General features: G+C 35.9%; 2 protein-coding genes across 2 annotated transcripts; both read left to right on the top strand.

Annotated features, from left to right (window-relative positions):
• The first annotated feature begins 16,734 nt into the window (after positions 1–16,734).
• Positions 16,735–17,164, top strand: LOC120177575 (diacylglycerol kinase 7-like). Its single transcript, XM_039183674.1, has one exon. The coding sequence runs from the start codon at positions 16,763–16,765 to the stop codon at positions 17,162–17,164; it is 402 nt and encodes a 133-aa protein (XP_039039605.1). The 5' UTR covers positions 16,735–16,762.
• Positions 17,165–17,190: 26 nt separating this feature from the next.
• LOC120177574 (diacylglycerol kinase 4-like) lies at positions 17,191–26,561 on the top strand (the record flags this gene model as incomplete). The annotated part of the gene is given in 12 exon segments (XM_039183673.1): positions 17,191–17,334; positions 17,726–17,863; positions 17,948–18,033; positions 18,234–18,321; positions 23,118–23,193; positions 23,707–23,766; positions 23,769–23,788; positions 24,592–24,662; positions 25,647–25,724; positions 25,915–26,002; positions 26,138–26,254; positions 26,360–26,561. Coding segments are annotated over 12 exon segments (1,125 nt in total), but the record flags the coding sequence as incomplete, so codon positions are not given.
• Between the last annotated feature and the right edge of the window lie 694 nt (positions 26,562–27,255).

Below are 27,255 nucleotides of genomic sequence, written 5' to 3'. Positions count from 1 at the left end.
TATGAGCAATTCATCTTTTAATTCAATGATGGTTTTACCAAACCAGATCAGATAACTCAAAGAACACTTCCAGAAGACGCTATGAGCACATTCATCTTTCAAATTCAATGATTGGTTTTACCAAACCAGATCAGATAACTCAAAGAACACTTCCAGAAGATGGTGTGAGTACATTCATCTTTCAATTTCAATGATTGGTTCTGCCAAACCAGATCAGATAACTCAAAGAACATTTCCAGAAGATGCTATGAGCACATTCATTTGTTCCAGTTAATGTTTGGACTGGGATATCACAGTATTTATTAGATGTAGAGCCAGATTTTGTAGATTCGAAGCATCTTCATGCTACTACACTAAAAAACTATATTCATAATTCTGCCAATTAAGAACAGATCTTCTCTTATTCTGCTTCATCCATGTGCTGATGCTTTTCCATTGACAAAGAAATGATGGCTTTCTTGGAATCTAAGAAAAAGTTGAACTGTTTATAAATATGTACAAGAAGTGCAGAACAAAGTTGAACTGTTTATAAATATGTACAAGAAGTGCCAAATTGACAGAAATGATCTGTAAGGTTCTTGAAGCTTATGACAAAAAACCACTTTCGAGTGTCCAGAAGTATGTTCTTGATAAGTGCTGAAAATGGAATCTGGTATGGGTTGAAAAGAATAAAATTGTTCCACTTGAATCTGATGGGTTGGAAATGCTTCTAGGTTTCCCTAAAAACCATACACGAGGAGAAGGATCTGCTAGAGATATGTTTCCTGGTGATATCAATGTCTTGTTTCTTTTTACTGGAATCATTGCTGCAAAGGTCGCCTTCTACTGTCTTAGTATATCTTTGAAAACAAATGTGCAAGAACTGAATGGTGATCGGTTGGAGCAATTGATGAGTAGAGTTGTCGAATTCGACCTTGTTGTTGGTTTTATTTAGCATAACAACCCTATTGTTCATGGTTTTAAGATGGTGATGATTTGCTTAATGTGTATTCCATGTATTTAAAAGTATTAACATAAAGTGATATTCAGAAATCTTTAACTCATTTCAAAATTATGTTAATTCATAGAAGAATAAATTGAATTTCCAAAAATAAATTGAATCTTAATAAATTGACTTGAAATATATAGAATTGTATTCAAAGTTATGACAAACATAAGATTGATAAATTCAAATGTCTCAACAAATTATTAGCATAATTTTTCTAAATTAATCAAGTTGACAATTTAGAGAAATGATGTAAGCTTTTATCTGGAAGATCTCAAACGTTGTCAAAATGCTTGTAGATGTGAATTTTCTCCCAAACTGTCAAAATCTTAAGAGGGTTCAATTGCCAGATGCCTAATATCAACCTGCATTTGAGCCGCCTTTTCAGGTTTTCAACTCAAATCCTTCTTTTGGTTACAAGATGCCCTTTGCGAGTTTTCACCTTGACCCCCCCCTTTTTCTTTTTTTTTCCCCCGTTTTCTTTTTTTTCTTCTTTTTTTTTTTTTTTTTTTTCTTTTTTCTTTTTTTTCTTTTTTCTTTTTTCTTTTCTTTCTTTTTTTCTTTTTTTCTTCAAGCATAATATTTCTTGACAGAATCCGAGTTTATTGGATTTCTCATAATTTTTCCATCCATTTCTTTCAAGATCAATGCTCCTCCGGAAAAGGCCTTTTTTACAACGTATGGCCCTTCCCAATTAGGCATCCATTTCCCACGGAAATCTTTATGTATAGGCAAGATCTTTTTTAGTACTAGATCACCCTCTTGGAATTCTCTTGGATGTACTTTTTTGTCATGAGACTTCATCATCCGTTTTTGATACATCTGTCCATGGCAAATAGCTTTCAATCTTTTCTCCTCAACAAGGTTCAATTGATCAACTCTAGCTTGGATCCATTCAGATTCATCCATTTTGTTTCTCTCATATTCGAAGCGATGGAATCTCAACTTCATTGTGAACTGCTTCCATCCCGTAGACTAAAGAAAACGGTGTTGCCCCAGTAGATGTTCGAACAGTATTCGGTATGCATATAAAGCAAAAGGTAACTTCTCGTGCCAATCTTTGTAAGTTTCAGTGGTCTTTGTAATGATTCTCTTGATGTTATTATTTGCTGCTTCAACTGCCCCATTCATCTTTGGACGATACGCCACTGAATTTGCATGTTTGATCTTAAACTGTGCACAAAGTTCGGTCATCATTTTGTTGTTCAAGTTCAGAGCATTATCTGTAATGATCCTTTCTGGTAGACCATATCGGCAAACTATCTCTTTCTTTATGAATTTGCAGACTGTGGACCTCTTAATATTGGTATATGAAGTAGCTTCAACCCATTTGGTAAAATAATCAATTGCCACAAGAATGAAACAATGTCCATTCGATGCTTTTGGTGTGATTGCTACAATGACATCTATTCCCCACATAGAAAATGGCCAGGGTGCTGTCATTACATGTAAAGGAGATGGGGGTACATGAATCTTGTCTGCATATATCTGGCATTTATGACATTTCCTTGCATAATCAATGCAATCTGTGTGCATGGTAGCCCAATAGTATCCATATCTCATTATTTTTCTGGCCATGGAAAGACCATTTGCATGTGTTCCACATATTCCACTGTGTACTTCTTCAATGATGCTTTTAGCTTCGCTGGTATTTAAACATCTCAATAACATTTGATCATTGCTTCTTCTATACATAATCTCGCCATCAAGAAAATATCCAGCAGCCATTCTTCTCAAGGTTCTTTTATCAATTTCCGATGCATTTGGTGGATAACTTTGATTTTTGATATATTGCAGAATATCATGATACCATGGTTTACCATCTACCTCTTCTTCCACACTATAACAATGTGCAGGAATTTCATATACTTGCATTTTGATTGGCATCATATCAACTTTCTTAGTTGCCTGAAACATAGCAGCTAATGTAGCCAAAGCATCTGCCATTTGATTTTCTTCTCGAGGGAGATAATTGAAGGTAACTCTCTCAAATTCTTTCACTAATTCGAGGGTAAAATTTCGGTATTCCAACAATTTGGGATCTTTTGTTTCCCATTCTCCTCGTAATTGATACACCACTAAAGATGAATCTCCATATATTTTGAGACATTTGATTTTTCTTTCTATAGCTGCTTTCAATCCCATGACACAAGCTTCATATTCTGCCATGTTTATTGGTGCAAAGAACTCCAGTCTACTTGTAAAGGGATAATAAACATTTTCTGGAGAAATTAACAATGTCCCGATTCCTCGTCCCAAAGCATTGGATGCTCCGTCAAAGTAAAGCTTCCAAGATGCAGATGTGTCATTTGTTCTGACTTCTTCATTCATGGATATACATAACAAATCTTCATCAGGAAAATTGAAACTCAAAGGCTGATAATCATTTCATATACACTGCCAGAAAATCAGCTATTACACTTCCTTTATTGCTTTTTGGTTGACATACAATATCAAACTCAGATAATAACATCTGCCATCTAGCCATTCTGCCTGTCAAAGCTGGTGATTCCATTAAGAATTTCAAAGGATCAAGTTTGGATATCAACCAAGTAGTATGGTATAACATATATTGTCTGAGTCTTCGAGTAGCCCACACCAAGGCACAACATAATTTTTGTATTAGTGGATATCGAATTTCACAATCAGTAAATTTCTTACTCAGATAATAAATAGCTTTTTCTTTTCTTCCAGATTCATCATGCTGTCCAAGTACACATCCCATCGAATTTTCGAAGACCGTCAAGTAGAGAATTAATGGTCTATCAGGCATTGGTGATACTAAAATTGGGGCATTGGATAAATATTCCTTAATAATATCCAAAGTTTCTTGACATTCTTCATTCCAGACTTCAGGATTGTTCTTTCGAAGTAATTTGAACACTGGATCACATTTGTCAGTTAATTGAGAATGAACCGAGATATATAATTTAATCTTCCCAAAAGCCTCGAACTTCTTTTTTTGTATTGGGTGGTGGAAGATCTTGAATTGCTTTTACTTTATCTGGATCAATCTCGATTCCTTTTTTGCTGACCATAAATCCCAAAAGTTTTCCGGAATTTACCCCAAAAGTGCATTTAGCGGGGTTGAGCTTTAACTGATACTTCCTCAATCTCTGGAAAAGATTTCTCAGATTTTGAATATGTTCTTCTTCAGTTCGGGATTTGGCAATCATGTCATCCACGTATACTTCAATCTCTTTGTGCATCATGTCATGAAACAAAGTTACCATGGCTCTTTGATACGTTGCCCCTGCATTTTTCAATCCAAATGGCATCACTTTATAACAGAATGTGCCCCACATGGTTACAAATGTTGTTTTTTCCATGTCTTCAGGATTCATTTTTATCTGATTATATCCTGAAAAGCCATCCATAAATGAAAACCATGCGTATCCTGCAGTATTGTCTACCAATGTGTCTATGTGAGGTAATGGAAAGCTATCTTTCGGACTAGCTTTGTTGAGATCTCTGTAATCCACACACATTCGAACTTTCCCATTTTTCTTTGGTACGGGAACAATGTTGGCTACCCATTCTGGGTATTTAGCTGCCTGTAGGAAACCTGCATTGATCTGTTTCATCACTTCCTCTTCGATCTGCAACAATATTTATGGCCTCATTCGTCTGAGCTTTTGTTGGACCGGTTTATATTCTGATTGATTGGAAGCTTGTGTATCACTATATCTGTGCTTAAACCAGGCATATCTTGATAAGACCAGGCAAAGATATCTTTGAACTCTTGAAGGAGATTTATCAATTCTTGTTTTATCTGGATTATCAGAGTAGTACCAATTTTCACCTCTTTCATTTCTTTATCTGTTCCCAAATTCACAGTCTCAATCTCTTCTTTATGGGGTAGAATTTATTTGTCTTCTTTTTCTACCAATCTTAATAGTTCAGTAGGAACATCACATTCCAGTTCATCCTCACACCTATTGATTTCTTCCAGACATATGGGTTGCTCTAAATTTGTCTCTTGATTAAATTTAGGAATAAACATGCTATTAACATGGTGACACCTGCAAATTTAAGTCGGACATATTTCCGAAAGAATATTAAATTTATGAAATAAATAATGTATAAATGTAAGAAAATGTAAAGAATGATTGCCATTTGAAATTTTAAAGAAAATTTCTTATATTTAACATAATTTCCTTTACAAGATAACAAAAGTTTTCATATTTTTGAGCTAAACATAAAGATTAGTTCTGAATATTACTCTGCGTTAATATTAAAAACTATAGGAAGATCTTCAGTGGTCCAATTGTTGAGTGTTTCTCCAGGAAAACATGGGTGAATCCTATCCAAGTATTTGGCCATCTTGTTGTCATTCATGATCATGTTGATAAATAATCCATTCATAGCTTCTTCAACTATGCTTTGATCTTTCGTCAACTTTTCTTCTTTAAAGGCTTCAACAAGCTGCTGTTCTACATTAATTGTTCCCCCTGATCTGAATGTGGTCTTCAACTGAGGAAAAAACATCTGTTCCCAAAGGATTTCTCCCCCTTTCAATTTTGCCTTTCTGTCTTCACATCTTCTTTCCATCTCTTTGTTCTTTTGCTGAAAATTGGGCTTAAATCCAAGCCCAAAACGATCTTTCTTCATCTTTATACTGACAGGAACTGAAATCCCTTGAAGATTCTTTCCTAAACCTTTCCCAGCTTTAGCTCCGATGCCTAAAGTTTGTTGTACCGTCATCTTGGTGCAATCAGATAATTTGGGATATGGATTTTTGCTTCCTTCTGCAATAAAGGTTGCATTGACAAATTCAAGAGCTCAGAAAGAGATTCAAGTGCATCATCATTGGTTTCAATACATGGAACATCACTTGTTATAGACGCAATGATTTCTTCTTCAGCTCCTACTCATATTAGTTGTCCATCAACAATAAATTTCAATTTCTGATGTAATGAAGAAGGAACGACTCCTGCTGAATGAATCCATGGCCTCCCTAATAAACAATTATATGTAGGGTGGATGACCATCACCACAAAGTCAATATTGTACACGACTGGTCCAATTAACAACGGTATTTCCATTTTCCCGAGCACCTCTTTTTGAGTACCATCAAAGGCTCGCACTACATTCTGATAACTCTTCATGTGTGATTGATCCACATGCATTCTTTGTAGTGTGACTAGAGGCATCAAGTTGAGAGTGGATCCATTGTCAATCAATATCTTGGCAACACATGACCATGACAATGTGTCGTGATATTCAAAGCTTTTACTGACCCCATTCCGTCTTCCGGTATTTCATCATCCGTGAACGTTATGTAATTGTCAGTGGCTATATGTCCCACAATTCTGTCAAGTTTATTGAGGGATATATCCTCAGGGATAAATGTTTGATTGAGCATTTTCATCAAAGCATTTCTATGTGCTTCTAAATTCATCAATAGATCAAGAATAGAAATTCTCGCTTGTTGTTTGTGTAGTTGTTCAACCACACTATACTCACTATGTTTCAAGAATTTCAAAAATTCTTGAGCTTGTTTTCTTGTCACAGGCTCATTGAATGTTGGAGGGGATTCATCATCAAATACCTTCTGAGGTATTGCCATGGCTTTTCCTTTTGCTTTCACTTGTTCTGAAGCATTGGATGTTTCGGGAGAGTAACATCTCCCACTTCTTGTAAAGAACCCGACTTCGCTCACTGCTTCAGACGTCGATGTTGTATCCAAACTCTGTATTTTCTCTTCTGTTTTTTCTAGAGAAACAGATCCTCCTACCATTGAAACATTGGTAGTATAATTCCAAGGTACCCTGCGGGTATCTTTGTATGGAAATGGTAGAGGAGTGGTGATAACTACTTTCGGATTTATTGGTGCAGGAATCACCGTAGATGATTTCACATTAATGATCACAGGATCATTTATTCTTTGATTAGGTTTAGAATCCTCTGATGAGCAAACATCATCTTCTTTTTTCCTTGGTTCTTCTTCAAAGAATTCTATTTCTCTGTTGTTCATTAATTTTTGCACCAAATCCCTAAACTCATGACATAGTTGAATTTTATGCCCTTTCTGCTGATGATATTCACAATAATTCTTGCCTTCATTCTGCTTTGGCCTGAATTGTTGTGGAATTATACCGGCTAAAGAGAGTTGTTGGAATACCCAAACAAAAGGAGATTTAATTTCAGAAATGTCAGTTTTTGCTTTCTTTCTGTTCTCTTCCTGAATTGTATTCACGTTTTTATCTCCATGATTTGGCAATGGATGATTTGATGCAGATGGTGTATTGAATTCCAACTTTCCAGTGTTGATCAAATTTTGAACCACCCTTTTGAATGCCAAACAGTTTTCAATAGAATGACCCGTAATTCCTTCATGGTAAACACAGTGTGCCTTTGTATCATACCAAGGAGGGAATGGTGGTTGCATGGGAACGAAAGGATAGGGCCGTATGACATCTACTTTTAACAGCGAATCATAGATCTCAACATATGGTACTGGTAAAGGTGTAAAAGACAACCTTTCATTTTCCTTTCGAGATCCTCTGGACTCTGCTCGATTAGTGTTTGTTTCCTCTTTCTTAACCCTTGGATGGGTTATTGTAACACTTTTCGATAAATCCTTGTTGTAAGAGTTTGCATTGTTAACTTCATTCTCTTTTTTCCGGTATATAGGTCTTTTGGAACTAGACCCCTTATTTGATTCAATTTTGCCACTTTTCAAGACATTTTCAATGAGTTCTCCAGAAATGACCAAATCTGCAAAATTTCTGGTTGCATTCCCCATTAGATGATTTAAATAAGGAGCTTTCAATGTATGGACAAATATTACTGTGGCCTCTTTTTCTGACAAAGGTGGTTGAACTTGGGTTGCCGTGTCTCGCCATCTCTGGGCATACTGTCTGAATGCTTCATTATTCTTTTTCTCCAAGTTTTGGAGAGTCCATCTATCAGGGACCATGTCTGTTACGTGGCGGTACTGCTCTAAGAATGCTTTAGCCAGATCTTTCCAGGATCTAATGTTGGCTTTGGTCAATTGAGTATACCATTTTAAAGCCGGTCCTGTCAAACTATCCTGAAAGCAGTGAATTAACAATTTCTCGTCCTTCACATATCCTGTCATTCTTCGACAAAACATAGTAATGTGGGATGAAGGGCATGTAGTACCGTCATATTTATCAAATTCAGGAGCTTTGAACTTGATGGGGAGGATTAAGTCTGGAACCAAACTCAACTCACTAGCGTCAAACCCATAAATGATTCATTTTTTCCATGGATTTCATTCGTTCTTCTAAGCTCTTGATCTGTCTGGTCAATTCTTCATTTACTTTTTGTTTCTCGTTCAGCTCATTCAAATCTGGGATTAAATGCTCAGTATTAAAATCCCCTATTTTCACATCTGATATAAGCGGATTTTTACTTGAAGATGCAGGATCCACTTGTCGATTTTCATGTGGTTTGTCTTCTTGAAATGCTGATGTACGAGCATTGATTTGTATGGGTGTAGTACCAGAGTGATAAATTGGTTCTGGTGGAAAACCTAGAGGATATATAGGTTCTTGGTCGAAAGATACAGGATTTTCATGCATTTTCCACTGATAGCCTGCCTTTTAAACATATCCTCTATTTTCTGCATCATACTGTCTTGTGAATTTGCAATATTGGCTTCCATTTTCTCTAGCTTCATTCTCATTTCTGCTTGTTCTTTATTATGATGTTCCTCAATACGTTGTATTTTATCCTCCATAATTCTCTTAGTAGCTTGTCTAGTACCGTAGTGATGTTGTATTTCTCTTTTGGCCAGAATAAATGCGATTGAAAAATCTTTTAATATTATTTTTTCCAAAATTTAATTAATGAATTTTATCTTAATAAATAAAATAAAAAAATAAAAAAATATTCATAAAGAAATTTATGAAATGAATGATGAATGTATGCAAAATGTATGTATGCAAAAAGGTATTGATCCCAAAAAGTTAACTGTCATAGAACAACTTTCATCGGCATACAAAAGTTTCTTTATAATAGTTTATAACTACAGATAAGGCGTAGCTTTCCTATTAAGCTCTATAATTTCTTTCATTAACCATGACACCTTCTTTCCGATCTTAGAAACTGGATCAACGTGATGCTCAATTATTTTGGCTTCAACAGCTAATTCCCCAACATATCTAGCAACTTCGGTCATTTGTACCATGGCCTCGAACACCATATTACTTCTTTCTTCACTTCTTTCCACATAGAAATTAGTTGACTTTTGCCATTGTTCATTCGTTCCTTCAAGAGTTTGCTCTAACTCAGTGATTCTGACTTGACAATTGTGCATAATTTTTTCAAGATCTCTAATGCGTCTTCGCAGTGAAGCACTTTCTTCATTACTTTCTTTGAGATCATTAGGTCCTAGACGAACCTTTTCTTGAAACAATGATTCTTTAAGTTGCAAAATGTAAGCATTAAACTCTGAGTTTTTGTTTCTAGACTGATCCAGATCTTCTTCGAGTTTTGTTCGTGCTTCTTGTATTCTTTGATTAAGCTTTTGGATTTGAACATCCTTGTTTCTGCATCTTTGCATCCAATTGCTAGCCACTTCCTGCTCTACCTCAAGTCTGGTGTTGAAATTTTTTCTTTCTAGCTCCCATTTTTCTTTTTCAATATTGGATTCTTCCATCTTTTGGCCTCTGACTTCAAGTTCAGCAATCAGCTGGTTCATTTCAGATTCAAATCCCTTGAACATGATATTTTTCTCACCTTTAAATTTATCAAAGATGTCATTTTTCATTTCTTCTAAATCTTTGGCTCGATCCCTTTCTTTTTGCATTTCATTCATGATCTCGCGGTGTTCAGCCTTGTTTTTTATAATCGCTCTCTTCTGTCAACCTCAAAATCTTCCTTTTTTTGCTTTCCTTTCTCAAGGCTTTTGAGTAGACGGCTATTCTTTCCTTTCAGATCTTCAACTCGTCTTTTCTCAATGTTCAATTCTCTGGTCATCTGTATTGTTGCCTAGCTTGATCCTGATGCTTTCCGGGATTTATATAACTCCTGGTAATTTTTCTGTAATGCTCTGAATTCATCATCAACTTTTTCTTTATCTTTTCTCAACATTGCACATTGTGATGAATGAAAGTCAATGTCAACACCCAACATAGCTTTATCTTGTCTCATTTGCTCTAATTCTTTCGACCAGCCTTCTCTTTCTGCTTTAAACTCAGCTCTCAGGATTTCAATCTATGATGGAACCACCTTAATGCGATCTTCCATAGAGATATCCTCTTTTTGATCTGGTAGCCTTCATACTGTCTTATGACCAAGAGTGGTGCATATCCAATTCCTCCCTATAATCCGAGCAGCATTATCCAATTGTAATCTCACATTTGTAAAGAATTCCCTTTGGATTTGCCACGGGGCTCGCCAAACAATGTCATTGCTTTGCAGATTTCGAAAGGCATTAATCCACATATCTTTCTTAATTTCTTTCGGCCATTCTGCTCCAGAAATTCTTTTAATGGTGAATAATCCGTATTAAAGCGTCGGTATGAAACCTTTTCTGTCCTCCAGAAATGACTACGGATCCAAACATATAACAACTGGGTACACCCTGAGAATCGTCCACCTCCTATATTTCTACAAGCATTTAACGATCTGAAGGTCTCTGCTAGGATTGCAGAAACAGGATTAATCTTTTTCGGTAGCTGTTCAAACAAATCTACCACTGCAGCTTCAACATATCCCAATACTTTTGGGAAGATGACCATACCATACATACCCAGAGCAAATAAATCGAATCGTACTTTAATATCTGGAGGCTCTGAATAAGTTCTTTATGTTGGTCCAAGCAATGCCTTCGCTTTCGCCTTTTTGTTTTGTATGGGATGCCACCCATTCTTCTCGTACCCCGGCAATCTTTGCTAATTTAACTCGAAAGGGTTGAGTTTTAATTGACTTTGAATAGATTCGATTCTCCAAAGCCCCTTCGATATGTAACAAAGTTGTATACTCTTCAATAGTAGGGACCAAGTCTTCCTTATTGAGAGTGAAGCAATTGTACCCTGGATTCCAGAATTGAATTAGGGCTCTGAGTAAGTCATCATCAACTTCGACATAGAGCAAATATGGGATGTCTCCGTATGTCTGATAAAACTGCAATTTTTTGTTTGAATCCCAACTTTCCCAAATACTTCGCAAATCTTGCACATCATTTCTTTTTAGCGAAACTGGAGCATAACTGGCCAAGTCAGATACATAATCATCCTGCAAACTGTTTCCTTCTTGTCTTTGTAAGTCCTCAGCCCACTGTCTTACTTCTGAGTTTAGAATTATTTGATTTGAACACTTTTTTATCCATGGATGAAGGCTTTCCAATGAGACAATTAACACAAGGATCAATGCCTTTTATCCTGTATGATGCTATGCAAACAGAAAAATAAAGAACACACAAAAAGAAATGAATTAGTTTATATAATAAAGAAATAACATTTACCTAAATATTTTTATTTAAACATGCTTTTCTAAATTTAAATAATTTAAATGTACATGTAATTTAATCAGTAAAGAAAATAAATAAATTAACAGGAAAGTTAGAATTCATTTCTCCTGTGTGTACACCTATTTTGGACAAAATTTCGGCATGACTTCGGATCGGAAGAGTTTCTAGGGTTTATTATATGCAGGGTTTCAGATCTAAGAATAAAGGTACCCGAATTGTCCTTGTTAGTGCCCCCTTGGGTTGCTAACCCTCAATCCTAGTCCATCACAGACTAAAGTGGATCGAGTTCAATTCGAGGGGATACATTTCTATATGCCTGACACGGAGAATAAATTCTCACGAAGACATAGAGCATATGAACCCCGAAAGTTACTTGCTAGGTCTGACACGGAGAATAAATTCTCACGAAGACGTCGCTTTCACTCCCACTTAAAAGGGATAAACTCAATTATAGAGCTTTATATTATGCAATGCAAGTGTTGTGCGTGAGGAGAAATATTCAAACCTTTGACAGAAAAATAAATAATGAAATAAAATACTTGCAAATAAAATGAAACATATAAATATTATGAAAATAATAAGTAAATAAAAATTTTGAAAAGAAAGAATTAAAAATTAAATATATTAACTGTTAATTTTTAATTAATAGAGACAATTTATAATTGATTTTAAAGTTTGACCGGTCCCCAGCGGAGTCACCAAGCTGTCGTAACCGGTTTTCGTCCGGGCACGAAATATTTATTTTGGCGGGAAAATGGATGTGAATAAATGGTTTGGAAAATAATTTGGGAGTTGCCATCGGCCTTTTGGGTCATGTAGGTCGAATACTTAAAAATTATTATTATTTTTTAAAAGAGTTTTAAGAAAACATCAATTAAAAAAAATGAACTGATCTGTGTTTATAACCAAAAATTCATTCTTTTTAATAATAAAAAGGGATTCGTGATCGGTTACGTTTAGGGAAGGATTAGCACCCCTACAACGCCCAAAATTGGTACTTTTTAATTATAAATTGTCTCTATTATTTAAAATTTAAAAAATTCAAAATATATTTAATTTATAATCCTACTATTTCAAAATTATATAAAAATTATATAAAAATATCAGAAAAGGACTTCTAGGTGCCTTAAGACAACTATTTTCTTTGATATTGATAAATATTAATTTAAATTAAATAATATTTTTTATAATTTTTAATTTTAAAATACCAAAATAGGACATCCAGTTGTATTAAGACTGTCCTTTTCTTCGATATTGAAAAATAAATATTAAAATAATTTATTTAAAATAAATATTTATTTATTATATATATTTATGGCTACATAATAAAAATATTTAAATATATAAACAAGTAAAATTAAAAAAATACAATTAGAGCTATATATTTAAAAGCAATAAAATAAAAAATATTTAAAATAAGTGACTAAATTATAGTAAAATTAAAATTAAAAAGCCTAATTCATAATTAATCAAAATTACAGGGATTAAACATGCTATTTTCTTATTTAATAATTTAGTGACTAAAATAAACTTATCTAAAATTCGAATATAAGATTAAAATAAATTAAAAATATAAACTAGGGATTAAAATATTATTTATTAAAATTAAGGGATTAAATCTGTCATTTATCCTAAATATATTATTTTAATACAAAGGACTAAAATAAATTAAATTAAAATTAAAGAACCGAATTAAAAGGATTATAAATTGATTTAGTGACTAAAATGTAAAGTTTACAAATTAAGCTGACTGCGGAAAGGATTTAACTATTATTTAATTACACGAATAGCCCTCCCCAAAACGGCGTCGTTTGGGAAGGGCTATTTAATGCCCAAACCGGCTGGCCCCTCGGGCCAGCTATCTCATTTTCTTTTCTTTTTTTCTCTCTCAAACAGAGAGAGCCAGAATTCTCTCTGGCCTCTCTCTATATTCCCTCACCGGAGGGAATCCGGCAGCCGTCTGCCGCCGCGAATTCTGCCGCCGACCACTGCCTCCGATGGTCGGAAATTCCCTAAATTCACCTAAAACGTAGATCTAAACACCCTAAGACCGAATCCGACCTTTGTTTCCCCAAAAAGACTCCTAATCGGAGTAAATCTATGAAAATACCTTCGGTATTTTCTGTTCTCCGGCGATGTTTAGTGCTTCCGGCGATGGTCAAGGCTTCTTTGGTAAGCTTCTCTCCTCTCTTTTTTTTTGTTGTTGCTGTGTTGTTGTTGACTGGATCGTTGGTAGTTTTTGTATCTCTCTCTGTTTCTGTTGTTTCCTTGTCTCTTCGTTCTTCTCCTTTTTTGCTCGCAGATGTGGTGATGGCTTTATAGCCATCACCGGTGTGGCCATCGGACCGGGTAAAAGAATACCCTTCGGTGAGTCACCGGACTCCCAGTGGTGACTCACCCCATAGCCATGGCGTGGACAGCTGGCGTTGGAGCTTCTGGAGCCTTCGGTTGGGACGTGGCAGCGGTGAAGATGGCGAGAGCAGCAGCGGCGGCCGCGTGGCCCTAGGGTATCATACCCTAGGGTTTGCATCTGGAGGTTCTTGGACCGTTGGATCATGCCAGATCCAACGGCAGCAAGCTGAGGCGGCTGGATAGAGGGAAACCCTAATCTGGTTTAGGGTTTCTATTGGGCTTCTGGATTTGGGCCTGTAATATGGGCCTGATTATTGGACTCTGGGTTTTGTAATATTAATAAATAAATAATATATATTAATAATAATTATAATTATAATTATAATCATAATAATTATAATAATAATAATAATAATAATATAAATAAAATTAAAATGAAAAAAAATGAATATCTTCAGTTTTCAATTTTCTCACTGAACTTAATACATTAGGCTTTTTGGTCACTTCACAGTTAAATAATTAACGGCGTTAAAACGACGTCGTTTTAAAGAAAAACAAAATGTTCACCAAAATGACTTCATTATGCATCTTTATAAAAGCTCATTTATACGTCGTTAGTGAGGAAACAATTGACCAAAAGAATCTAATGTATTAAGTTCAGCGAGGAAATTGAAAATATTTAAAGTACAACGGATGAAATAGGAGATAAAGTTTAGTTACAAAATTTATAATTTACCCTTATTAAAATAGTTCAATACAAATCCATGCTAGGAAGGGGTAGTTTTTAGGGTAAATTACATATTTATTACCTAAACTATCAATTTTAGTATGTTTTAGCACCTTTTCGACACCCAAAACGTGATTCCACCTCCGTTTCACCGAAAAATGCCTCAATCATCCCAAATCAATGATGGACTCTTCAAATTCTTCATTCTCTGATCTCCATTATCAACTGTCTGATGGGCCTAAAATTGGACTATGTTGGTCGACTCATCGTTCTCTTGTGGTCCATCGATTGGAATGATTGTTCGTCCACTAGAACTGTCCCGACAACATGTCCATTAAGTTTTTAATCGAGATGAGTTTTTTTCGACTTAAATCCACAAACCCAACTCCACTCCTAAAAAATTTGAATCAACTCAAATCTAAAATTTTAAAATAAAAAATGACTCAATCAGATTAAATCGACTCAAATCTATTGAATGCAAATAAAATAATCATCCTAGGTGATACTAGTATTTTCCAACGTGTGATGATGGAAACCATGAACAATTCTATCTCTCTCAGGTTTTGATTGTAAGTTGAATCTCATTCGGGCATATAAATGTTTTATACATAATTTATTTTAACAATTTCTACGTAGGGGTGGAGAATTTTACTCTTAATTGATATTGAACCTATAGTTTAAGATAAAGAAGATATATCAACTGATAACTCTTAATTACCCGTTTTAAAGTGGTTAACATGTTTTATAAATAAATATACATTAGTAAACAATGATTTGAATCACCAATTGGACATACAAAAAGATGTTTCTTACTATATTTATCCATCTATTCATTTAACAATTCAACAAAATACATAAAGTTTTTGTTAGATCCAACGGTTTCTCTTATGTTGCGCATCAGTGTTAGACGTCGCTTTGTGCCCTCCACCTGTTCCACCTCATTTCTCATTTCATCTCTCCTTAGGATCCCTCTCCAGAGATATACCTTAATCTGGTTGTAGAACTCATCTGCAATTGCTCAAACCTTCAGTCGTCGAGTTCCACCCACAATGGCTTATAAAGCATGCAATCAAAGGATGTGAAACACCCTTCTGCTGATCCACCATTCGGCCGATTTTGCTCTCGAAAACGCTCTGGGAATGCCATTGTTTCCCCCATTTGTTGTATCCGATCGAACCCCAAATGAATGGTCTGCCTGTGAGTTCCAGCTTTTGAAATTGGGCGGTGTCAAAGATTGTGAAAACTGCCAAATGCAACGTACATGACTCATTGAGCTGGCTGTTGCCAACGATGGCCCTATCATGTTCTTTTGAGTTTGGTGGTGCCAACGATGGCCCTATGCCTTTGATTTTTATATCAATTATGAATGTTGCAGGCTAGATTTCATATCGTTTATAGGAATCCTTACTTTGCGAAGAATAGATGAAATTAAGAATTAGATTATTTTCTCATCATTTTCTTATCTAAAAGATAATGAAACATATTGCCATTTTGTCGGATGACATTAATTTATTAAGAAAAACGATTACGGGTGACACATCAATTACTATCAATGGTATAACCATCAACGACATATTTTTATCACAATTGAGATTCGCGAGTGTCTATCTAAAAATCTAAAATTTCATCTATTAGTTATTCATTTTTTTAATTGTGTCCGTCCTGAAATTTCACTTGTGCTGTGACACAATTATAAAATTTTGTGTTTTTAATTGTGTCTACTTTTAAAAAAATTTATGAATATGATACTGTTAACGGTCGAGTGATAAAAAAATATTTTTGGTTTCGATGACTAGAGTGCAGATACTCTAGAAGTTGAGTGACCAAACCCTAAAAGTTGTGGGGGAGGGCAGATTCTAAGCTTTGGGAGTAGGAGAAAATCTTATGTGACGCACATGCAATTCCGAACATTATATTTGATCTCATCCCCATTTGTTGAACGTTACTCCTTCCCTAATCTCATTATATATTTTATTCCTATAAAGTCCGAGTCAAATATGATCGAAAATGAACTGCCTGCCAGAAAACCATCAACAATTGTCCGGCAGTTTCGTAATTTACTACTCCTTTTTAATTTGAGCCATCTTAACAACCGCAACGCTTTTCAATTTTCAAAAAAACTAACCTCAAAGAAAAAAAATTAAAAACTCTGCCTTTCCTTCCTTCTTCTCTGGCACTGAAATCTTTAAATATTTCATATACACCTTTCACTCTTATATTTTTATTATGTTTTGTAAAATAAAGGTCGAAATTTATGGAAAAAGATATGGATAAGCCAACGCCGGCCGGTGATTCTTCGACGTCACGGACCGGTACGCGTATCATCTCGAGGGAGACGGCGACCATGGGTTGCGGCTTTTCCAATTTCACAACATTTAGGGCGGAGAAGCAAGATTTCGCAAGGCTTGCCATGCCTCAATATCTACGCTTAGCTATACTAGATTCCATTAGAAAACAGGACGTCGACGGCGGTGACCAGCATTTCCAAATGCCTCGCTCCGACGATGATCCCTCTTGTGAAACCCCTATCGTCGTTTTTATTAATCCCAAAAGTGGCGGCCGCCATGGCCCCGTCCTTAAAGAGCGTCTCCAGAACTTGATCAGCGAAGAACAGGCAATACTTCTTTTCTCCCCTGTTTTATGTGTATGTTTTTGAATTTGGGTTGCTTTAGCTTTTAAAGAAATTCTACTTTGGATATTCAGGTGTTTGACCTCCATGATGTGAAACCGCATGAATTTGTACGGTATGGACTGGCTTGCCTTGAGAAGTGGGCTGAAAGTGGAGACGCTTGTGCCAAAGAGACAAGGATGAACATCAGAGTTGTGGTATGTTTCTACCAGCTTTTTATTCTAGCAAACTTGTCTTCAATATTCTCTCTCTTTTTTTTCCTCTTATTAGTATTTTTAATGTTTTTAGTTTAGTTACAGTTTGGTTTTCGTCTTTGTTTTATTTTATTTAACTTCTGAAAGAGTTAAAAAAGGAGACTATTTTAGATCTACAAGTAAATAATTTTTTTAAAGATAAAATTGCAAAACTTTTCTTGTAAGAAAGAAGTACATGATTTGCTTTTATACAGAACTAATAGTATTGGGTTTCATGTTTGATCAACTATGATTTGGCTTTTAACGATTCTCTAGGAAGTGTAAAACAAATAACGAAGTTAACTTTAAAAAAACATTCCAAGCTGATGGTTTAAGACTCTGGATGACTGGGCAGGTTGCTGGTGGTGATGGTACAGTTGGTTGGGTGTTTGGATGTCTTGGAGAGCTTCATCAAGAGGGTCGGTTGCCGGTTCCTCCTGTAGCTATCATTCCGCTTGGTACTGGTAATGACTTGTCTAGAAGTTTAGGCTGGGTAAGATATCTTTTTTAAATTTGATGTTGTCTACTGTTTTTCTTCTCTTCTTTTGTTGCCTCCTTCTCTGAATGTTAATTGCAGGGAGGTTCATTTCCTTTTTCCTGGAAATCAGCTATTAAAAGAACTCTGCAGAGAGCTACTACCGGTCCAATTTGCCATTTAGATAGGTAACTGGACAGCTAGTTCTATGTTTTACTTATGGGGAGTACTTATTGCCTTTTGTTTTATAAGTTCCATAATCCTTTATTGAGGACTTTGTATGTTTTAGTTTCCTAACTCCAAAAATGAGTTTGGATAAGACATCATCGTTGTATAAATCCCACTTTGTGGTTATGTTATATCGGTAATTGTTTGTTTGATGATGTAGTTGGCATGTTGTGGTGCAAATGCCTGGCGGAGAAGTTGTCGATCCTCCTCATTCTTTGAAGCCTGCTGAAGAGTGTGATGTTGATCAGGTAGTGAAATTCTCGACTATAAATCCTCCATTTTACTCAATCAACTTCTATTGTGTGGCTAGTTTTGAACATGTGAACATTGATGCTTTATTGATTGTAGTTTATGACCTTTGACCATCAAGTTCTTTAATTTGGCATTGATGCAATTGACCAAGTAGATGATAATAAATCTCTTGTAGTGAGGTAATTGTGTAAAAAATTGTGTTCCGCTCTCTCTTCACTGGAGAGTGTTGGGGAATAAACCGAGTAACAAGTAATTTCTATATAACCAGATTAGTGAGAATGCGAAATAAAAGCGGAAAAATAATACCCGAAAAATTGATAACGGAGTTCAGCCAATTGTGCTTACGTCTCCGGACTGCTGCAGATCTTTTACTAAGAGATAAAATTACAGGTGTTTACAAAACACACTTGAGAGAGAAGTGGAAGATTTTGGGATGATTTTGAAGCTAAATGGGCTATGATATTTATAGTTGAAGCTAAGGGACTAATCTTGTAATTAATCATATTTCAATTATAATTAAAAATTAGGGCACCGAATTCGGTGCCCCCCTTTGCTGAAAATGTGCTCTCCATTGTTGAAAAAATCAGCTCCCCTTTCTATCTCCATTTTCTTGACTTTTCCAACAATCTCCCACTTGAAGATTGATTTTAATCTGACTTCACACCTTGATCAATGCAGCATCATTTCTGGTCTTGTTACTCTAGCATGCCAACTGAAGCTGAACACAACTTCAGTTTGTCCGTGGTCACCGTCTTTGTCAACATGTCTGCCGGATTTTGAGCTCCGCTAATCTTTTCAAGTTTCAAAATCCCATCTTCCAGAAGAGACCGGATAAAATGATATCGCAATTGTATGTGCTTCGTCCTAGAATGAAAAGACGGATTCTTTACTAGATGTATAGCACTTTGACTATCGCAGTACAATACATTATTCTCTTGTTTCTTGCCTAACTCTTCCAAGAAACTTTGGAGCCAAACCATCTCCTTGTTGGCTTCCGTAACAGCGACATATTCTGCTTCAGTTGTGGAGAGAGCAACTATCTTCTGTAGTTGAGAAACCCAACTCACTGCATTACCTCCTAGAGTATAAACATACCCTGTAGTGCTCTTTCTGATGTTAACATTTCCGGCTAAGTCAGCATCTACATAGTCTGTCAGTATCGTATCTCCACCTTTGAAACAAAGTGCTTTGTTTGTAGTACCCCGCAGATATCTGAGGATCCATTTGACAACTTCCCAGTGTACATTGCCTGGATTATTCATGTACCTGCTAACAGCTCCCACTGTATGAGCAATATCTAGTATAGTACAAACCATGACATACATCAGACTTCCAATTGTTGAAGCATACGGCACCTTTACCATGTGTGCACGTTCTTCCTCCGTCTTTGGTGACTGTTCTTTGGAGAGTCTGAAATGAACACCTAAAGGTGTACTTACTGGTTTAGCATCTTGCATGTTGAACCTGGAGAGTACTTTGTTGATATACTCAGCCTGTGATAACATCAAAGTCCCCGACTTTGTGTCTCTCTTGATCCTCATCCCAAGAATCTGCTTTGCAGCGCCCAGATCCTTCATAGCAAACTGCTTCGACAATTTTTGATTTAAGTTTATAATCTCTTGCATGTCTGAGCCTGCAACGAGCATGTCATTAACATACAACAATAGAATAATGAAGTTGTTGTTGAACCTCTTGATGTAGCAACAATGATCTGCTTGGCATCTGGTAAAACCACTGCTACTCATGAAGTTATCGAACTTCTTGTACCACTGTCTAGGAGCTTGTTTTAAACCATACAAGCTCTTCTTCAACCTGCATACCAGGTTTTTCTTGTCTGCCTCTATGAAACCTTCTGGCTGCCTCATATAGATTTCTTCCTCCAAATCACCATGAATGAATGTTGTCTTTACATCTAATTGCTCAAGATGTAAATTCTCTACAGCTACAATTTTCAACACCAGTCTGATTGTAGACAGTTTTACAACTGGAGAGAAAATTTCATTGTAGTCAATACCTTCTTTTTGCTGAAAACCTTTGACAACCAATCTTGCTTTGTAGCGTTTGCTCCCATCGTGCTCTTCTTTGATCCTGTAGATCCACTTGTTATGGAGCGCTTTCTTGCCTGATGGTAATTCAGCTAATTCCAACGTCTGATTTGACATAAGCGAGTCCATCTCATCTTTCATGGAAGACTCCCACTTGACTGAATCCTCCACTTGCATTGCTTCATCATAGCACTCTGGTCACCATTGTCAGTCAGCAACAAGTAGTGCAAAGAAGGCGAATAACGTTGGGTTGGTTTAGGAATTCTGGAGGAGCGTCTCAGTTATGGTGTGCGTGGTTCTTCTTGAACTGCTTCAGGATTGATCTGGATATCATTTCCAGAAATCTCCTCGAACTCAGCAAATTCCTTTGTTTCAGCCTCGGTATTACTCGATTCTGCAGTTGACCTGTCTTTGTACATCACATTTTCATTGAAAATGACGTCTCTGCTTCTGATGATCTTTCGATTTTCGTAGTCCCCAAACCGGTAACCGAACTCATCACCACCGTAACCAACAAAGACACATTTGTTGGACTTGGCATCAAGTTTACTTCTTTCAACAGAGTTTATGTGTACATAAGAAATACAACCAAACACTCTTAAGTGTGAAAGGTTTATTTCTTTCTTGCTCCAAGCTTCCTTTGGTATTCCACCATCCAAAGGAACTGAGGGCCCACGGTTGATCAGGTAAGCTGCAGTGTTGATAGCTTCAGCCCATAGCAATTTGGGCAATCCGGCATGTATCCTCATGCTTCTGGCACGTTCATTCAGAGTTCTGTTCACGAGCTCTGCTACGCCATTCTGCTGCGGTGTTATGAAACTGTTGTCTCCATCTTGATCCCATTGTTTGCGCAGAAATCTGTGAATCTACTGTCTCTGTATTCTCCTCCATTATCAGACCTCAATCGTTTGACTTTCAAACCAGTCTCATTTTCCACCATGTTCTTCCATTTTCTGAAGGTATCAAAGACTTCTGATTTCTTCTTCAGAAAATAAACCCATACCTTCCTTGTTGAATCATCGATGAAGGTGACATAATAAAGTGAGCCTGCAAGAGATGAAACTGAGGATGGTCCCCATACATCAGTATGAACCAATTCTAACCTTTCTGCCTTGGGAGTCTTGCTAATCTTTGTAAAGCTGACTTTCTTTTGTTTGCCAAAGATGCAATCCTCGCATAGTCCGACATCTACATTCTTTAGATCCGACAGCTTCTCTTTTGACAGAAATATCTTCATTCCTTTCTCGCTCATATGGCCAAGCCTTTGATGCTATAGGTTTGATTTTCCATCAGCACCTGCTGCTGCAATGATATTCTCTAAATTTGAAGTTACATAGAGAGTACCAGTCTTCTTACCACGAGCAATGACGAGTGCTCCTTTGGTAATCTTCCATTCACAACCTGAAAAGGTTATATTATATCCTTCTCCATCAAGCTGTCCAACATAAATCAGATTTATTTTGAGGCCAGGAATATGTCTCACTCCTGTCAACTTCCAGGTGGTCTGGTTTGGCAGCTTTAGTCGGATGTCTCCTTTTCCGACGATCTTCAAAGTTTCATCATCAGCTAGATGAACCTTCCCAAAATCACCACTGACATAGTTCTCCATGATTTCTTGGCATGGTGTGGAGTGGAAAGATGCCCATGAATCCAAGATCCATGATTCAATCGGACTGTTGACACTTAGAATCATGACATCTCCTGTCACCTCTGTCACGTTGGCAAAATCCTGTGCGCCGATATTTTTCTTCAGTGCTCGACAATCTCTTTTAAAGTGACCCTTCTTGCCGCAGTTATAACAGCTAAAATCTTTCTTTCCCGTTATTGATTTTCCCCGTCTGGATTTCGATCTGCCACGATTTGAATTTCTTTCTGAAGTTCTTCCTCTGGACTCCGTGTGCACTTCACCCGATTCTCTTTGTCGAATTTCATCACTAAATACCAGATCCCGAACATCGTCGAATTTTAATTTGCTGTTTCCCGACGAGCTGCTGACTGCTGTAATAGTAGCATTCCAACTGTCTGGTAGAGATGATAAGAGAATTAAAGCTCGAACTTCATCATCGAATTCAATTTCCACTGAACTCAACTGGGTTGTGATTTTGTTGAGTTCATTCAGGTGTTGTGCCACCGATGCCCCTTCCGTCATCCGCAAATTGAATAATCGCCTCATCAAATGAACTTTGTTTGAGTTTGAGGCTAAAAGCTTCTCATACATACTGGAGAGAGCCGCCATAAGACCCGTCGTGGTCTTTTCCTTTGCTATGTTAAAAGCAACATTGCTGGATAATGTCAGTCGGATAACTCCGAGGGCTTGTCTATCGAGAAGAGCCCAGTCTTCATTCTTCATGCCCTCTGGTTGCTTTCCTGAGAGGGGTTGATATAGATTTTTCTGGTACAAAAAATCTTCAATCTGCATCTTCCAAAAGCCAAAGTCCGCACCATCGAACTTTTCAATTTTCACATTCCCTTCGTCTGCAGCCATCGCTCTCACTCGAATCTGGATTTGTTTGGATCGTTTCTGACAATTCTTGCGAACCACCGTGTATTAGAACACCTCCGTCGACAAATTCGTATCGTCGACAAAATTTCACTATTCACGAAATTTACTATTCACGTGAACAGTAATAAATAGTAACCTCGCAAAAAATTGATAAAATTCACAACCAAAAAGCTCTAATTACCAGTTGTTATTCATATGATTTGGAATTTCAAATTCGAGTAGGGAAATTCTTGTTTGACTGCAGACTCTGAAGATTGAAGGGCATGTTCCAGACAAAGTCAACTGCTATCAAGGAGTATTCTATAATTACTTCAGCATAGGTATATTATACCGGTTACTTTAAGATCTTGGTTCTTTTAATTTCATGCATGTGGAAATAAACTTAGTAGGTAGCTGCATTTTTATCTTAGAAGCTTCATAATCATCAGCATCCTAGCTAATATCAAGGCTAGCAATTTTATTTCAAGAGAAACAGAATAGAGTGGTAGCATTCTGAACCAAATCCCTAGTAGAGTCCAAGGATGATTAGAGTTTTATAAAGATTCTTTTGCTTTATTAAAATAAATTTTAACTTCTAAATCATCCAAATTTTATTTTCCTTTTACAATCACAAAAATATTCTAGAAGATCCACACTCCTACAAGTTGAGGGATCAAGAAAACTCATTAACAATGTATAGAAAAAGCTGGGAGTCATGAAAAGTTCGCAAATCATATATGAAGTTGTCTTGCTGGGAACAACACCGTTCTCATTCTTGCTTATGGTGTTTTTGTATTATTATTATGACCATTTTTGGGCTCTTACAAATCTTTATGTTTTCATTTTACATTCAGGAATGGATGCACAAGTGGCTTACGGATTCCATAATTTACGGAATGACAAACCTTACCTTGCAAAGGTCCTATTTCAAATAAGGTATATGGATCTCGTTTTTTCAAATTTGACTGCAAGTTCGATAACATTTTGTCTTGAATCTCTTGACATTATATTGTGATGTAGCTTTTTTAGTTTGAAGTGCATAACGGTTATATTGCTATCTATCAAACTATATTGATAACTACAGATTATAACCATGTTATGATATTAGTTACGGTATAGCCAAAAGGAGGGTAAGAAATTATCGTCTTGCCTGTATAAATTAAATCTCTCTCTCTCTATCTCTCACTATATATATATATATATATAGGAAGAGATTTGTCTTGCTTGAATCTTTTCTGAACATATATTATATATTTTGTGACCACACATTTTGTTCTTCTCTTGATATATTTCTTTTAAAGAGGTTGTTTCATAGTTCTTTTTTGAATTGTATAAACATACATATATTGCCAATTCAAAGTCCAGGAAAAAATCATTTAACAATTTAATTTTTATATAACTACTGCTGTAGAAGTTCATCGATAACACAGATAATCTGAGAAACAGTGGCCAAGCTAAGGGCTCAGCTCCCCCTCTTTCGTCACTTAAATCTGTTCATAGTAATTCCCACACAAACATCGCCACTGATAATGTTATGAACTAATATCTGCAATACTTCCTTGATTGTCTTATTATTCACGTTAGGATTGATTTGCGCAAAATGTATTACTAATATCACTTAAGTTAAACTTCAGTGTGTGGGATAGCATTTGAAATTCAAATTAGTTTCTCTGCTCCCGTCAATGGTTTGCTTTGCTAAAACTAATATTAGATTGTAACTGGTCCATCTTTTGTGGCAGATTATCTACTCCTGTTACAGTTGTAGTCAGGGTTGGTTTCTCACACCTTGTATGAGTGATCCATCTTTAAGGTTAGATATTCTGATAGTTTTATGGCCTATTCCTTATCCAATAAAGAGCATATTCCAATTTCTAAATTAAAATGCTACGTATATTTGTAGTATGTTAGTGTGTAACTAGCATTTGTTTAAGATGCGATTGTTCCTCAGACAGTGTAACCAAGGCCTTGACGATGGTGCTGAGGCACAAGACATGAAGTGTCTTAAATGTAATAGCACTTGGCTAAGGTTTGAATCATCTGGAGAAGGTGTAGCTAAGGCATCCTTGCCTCTTTGTTCCTTAGAATAATGCTGAAAAGAGCGTTTACCTAAGATAAGCCCTTGATGCTTAGGCACATTGTTTTGAAAGATGAGTGCCTCTGTGAAGTATTCCTTTATTTTTAAGTTTTTGAAAACTCTACTCGGAATTGATAATACATGTGTTCATACAAAACCTAAAAGGGTTCCATTTATATTTGCATTATATCAGCACATTGCCTCCTTGTTCCTTAGAATAATGCTGAAAAGAGCATTTACATAAGATAAGGCCTTGATGCTTAGGCACATTGTTTTGACAGATGAGTGCCTCTGTGAAGTGTTCCTTAATTTTTATGTTTTTTAAAACTCTACTCGGAATTGATAGTACATGTGTTCATACAAAACCTAAAAGGATTCCATTTATATTTGCATTATATCAGCACATTGCTTTTCTCATGCAAATGTATTTCCGTACTTGTTAATAGAAAGTCTATGTGCATTGGCAGTCTCTTCTGCCTTTAACACATTGTTTGTGTCTTAAACGTTTCTCAAACTCGTAAAACATCATCGTTGTTGTAATGCATGTGGTCTTGAAATGCTTGTTTACATTTACCCCAAGATCTTTTAATAGAATTTGTTTTATGAGAGAAAGTAAACTATGAATTTTATGAAGAAACTCTCTTTCTTGTTAATGGTGTTCTGCAGTGAACATCCATTCCTTTTCTGGTAAATATATTCTTAAGATGTTTTCGAATGCAGGGGACTCAATAACATTTTAAGTATCCACATTAAAAGGGCCAACTGCTCAGAGTGGGAGCCAATTACAATACCTGGAAGGTACATTTCAAGTATTTATTTTTGCCTTGTGATGCATAAGCACCCTAATCATTCATTTTTTAGTCTTCACATTTATCATGTATATCCATAAATATTTCTTTTAACGAAGCTTATACATAACAAACTGTATTGGAAATTGTTGCTAGGCTTATGATTTATCACTCGCTAATAGTATGCTATTTTCTTTTAGTGTGAGGGCAATTGTTGCTTTAAATCTTCATAGTTATGGAAGTGGACGAAACCCATGGGGCAATCTAAAGCCAGAGTATTTGGAAAAAGTATGGTACATTTTGTTCAGATTACTTGATAATACTCTTGTATGGATCAATGTACGACTTACGATAATGGAGTAGCTTGATTGAGTTCTAAATCTAAAACAATTGGCCCCAATTTTCATTGTTTATTTTTTTCAGAGAGGCTTTGTTGAGGCCCATGTCGATGATGGTCTTCTGGAAATTTTTTGCTTAAAGCAAGGATGGCATGCATCATTTGTAATGGTTGAACTGATATCTGCAAAACACATCGCACAGGTACTGTAACCAGGAAGTTTTCATGGTAACGAATCGAAGTTGGTTAAAAATAATGTTGGAGTAAAAGAATGGGATGGACTAAACTTTGTTCCTTTGGTGTTTCAGGCGGCATCGATTCGACTGGAGTTAAGGGGAGGGGAATGGAGAGATACATTTTTGCAGATGGATGGGGAGCCATGGAAACAGCCGATGAGTAGGGAGAATTCCACCATAGTGGAAATTAAAAGAGTGCCATTTCAGTCAGTAATGATAAGTGGAGAATGACAGTGGCAATTGGGTAATCATTAACACCATCTCTGTAAAGCATCATCCATCATGGTTCTCACCTTGGGCTTGTAAGTTGTAAATTGTATTTGTTTCCCCAAACAGTGGCTTAAGCCAAAAATATGTGAATTTTTATATTGTCTAACCATGTATCGAAGTTTAATTGAACCAGTTCATATCATGTTTCAATATATGTAGTTAAAACTAAAGAAAACATAAAAAAAAAAAAAAAAATTGGATACGCACATATAATTGAATGTTATAAACTAAAAATTATTCATGTTTAAAATTTAATTACAAAACCTCTTTATTTTAAAATTGATGTATACTATTTATTGCAATATGACAAAAAAAAATACAAGATATGCATGTAAAGACATCCAACGACTTCATAATCATTTAATTGTGGATGGAATATATTTTGATGTATCAGATATCAAGCAAATCTCATCTTATTGGATGATGGACTTTGACAAAAACAATTTAGAAGATATTTCAGTCATCATTTTTTGCAATTGCCAAGAATAATATTTGTTTGTATTTTTCATACAACTACGTATCATTGACTTGGATCATACATTTATAGAATGGATATCAATATGTATGATTTGAATACCAGAACAATTGATGGAATATTCTCTTATCATGGAAGAGTTGACTTTTTGGGGTGTACGTGTACATCAATATGTACTTCAAATAGTTCATAATAGCTCTTGAGATGAATCATTTCATTGTTT

This window comes from Hibiscus syriacus, unplaced genomic scaffold, assembly GCF_006381635.1.
Source record: "Hibiscus syriacus cultivar Baekdansim isolate YM2019G1 unplaced genomic scaffold, ASM638163v2 tig00112293_pilon, whole genome shotgun sequence".
Lineage (NCBI taxonomy): Eukaryota > Viridiplantae > Streptophyta > Magnoliopsida > Malvales > Malvaceae > Hibiscus > Hibiscus syriacus.
This window is presented reverse-complemented; position numbering and strand designations above follow the sequence as displayed.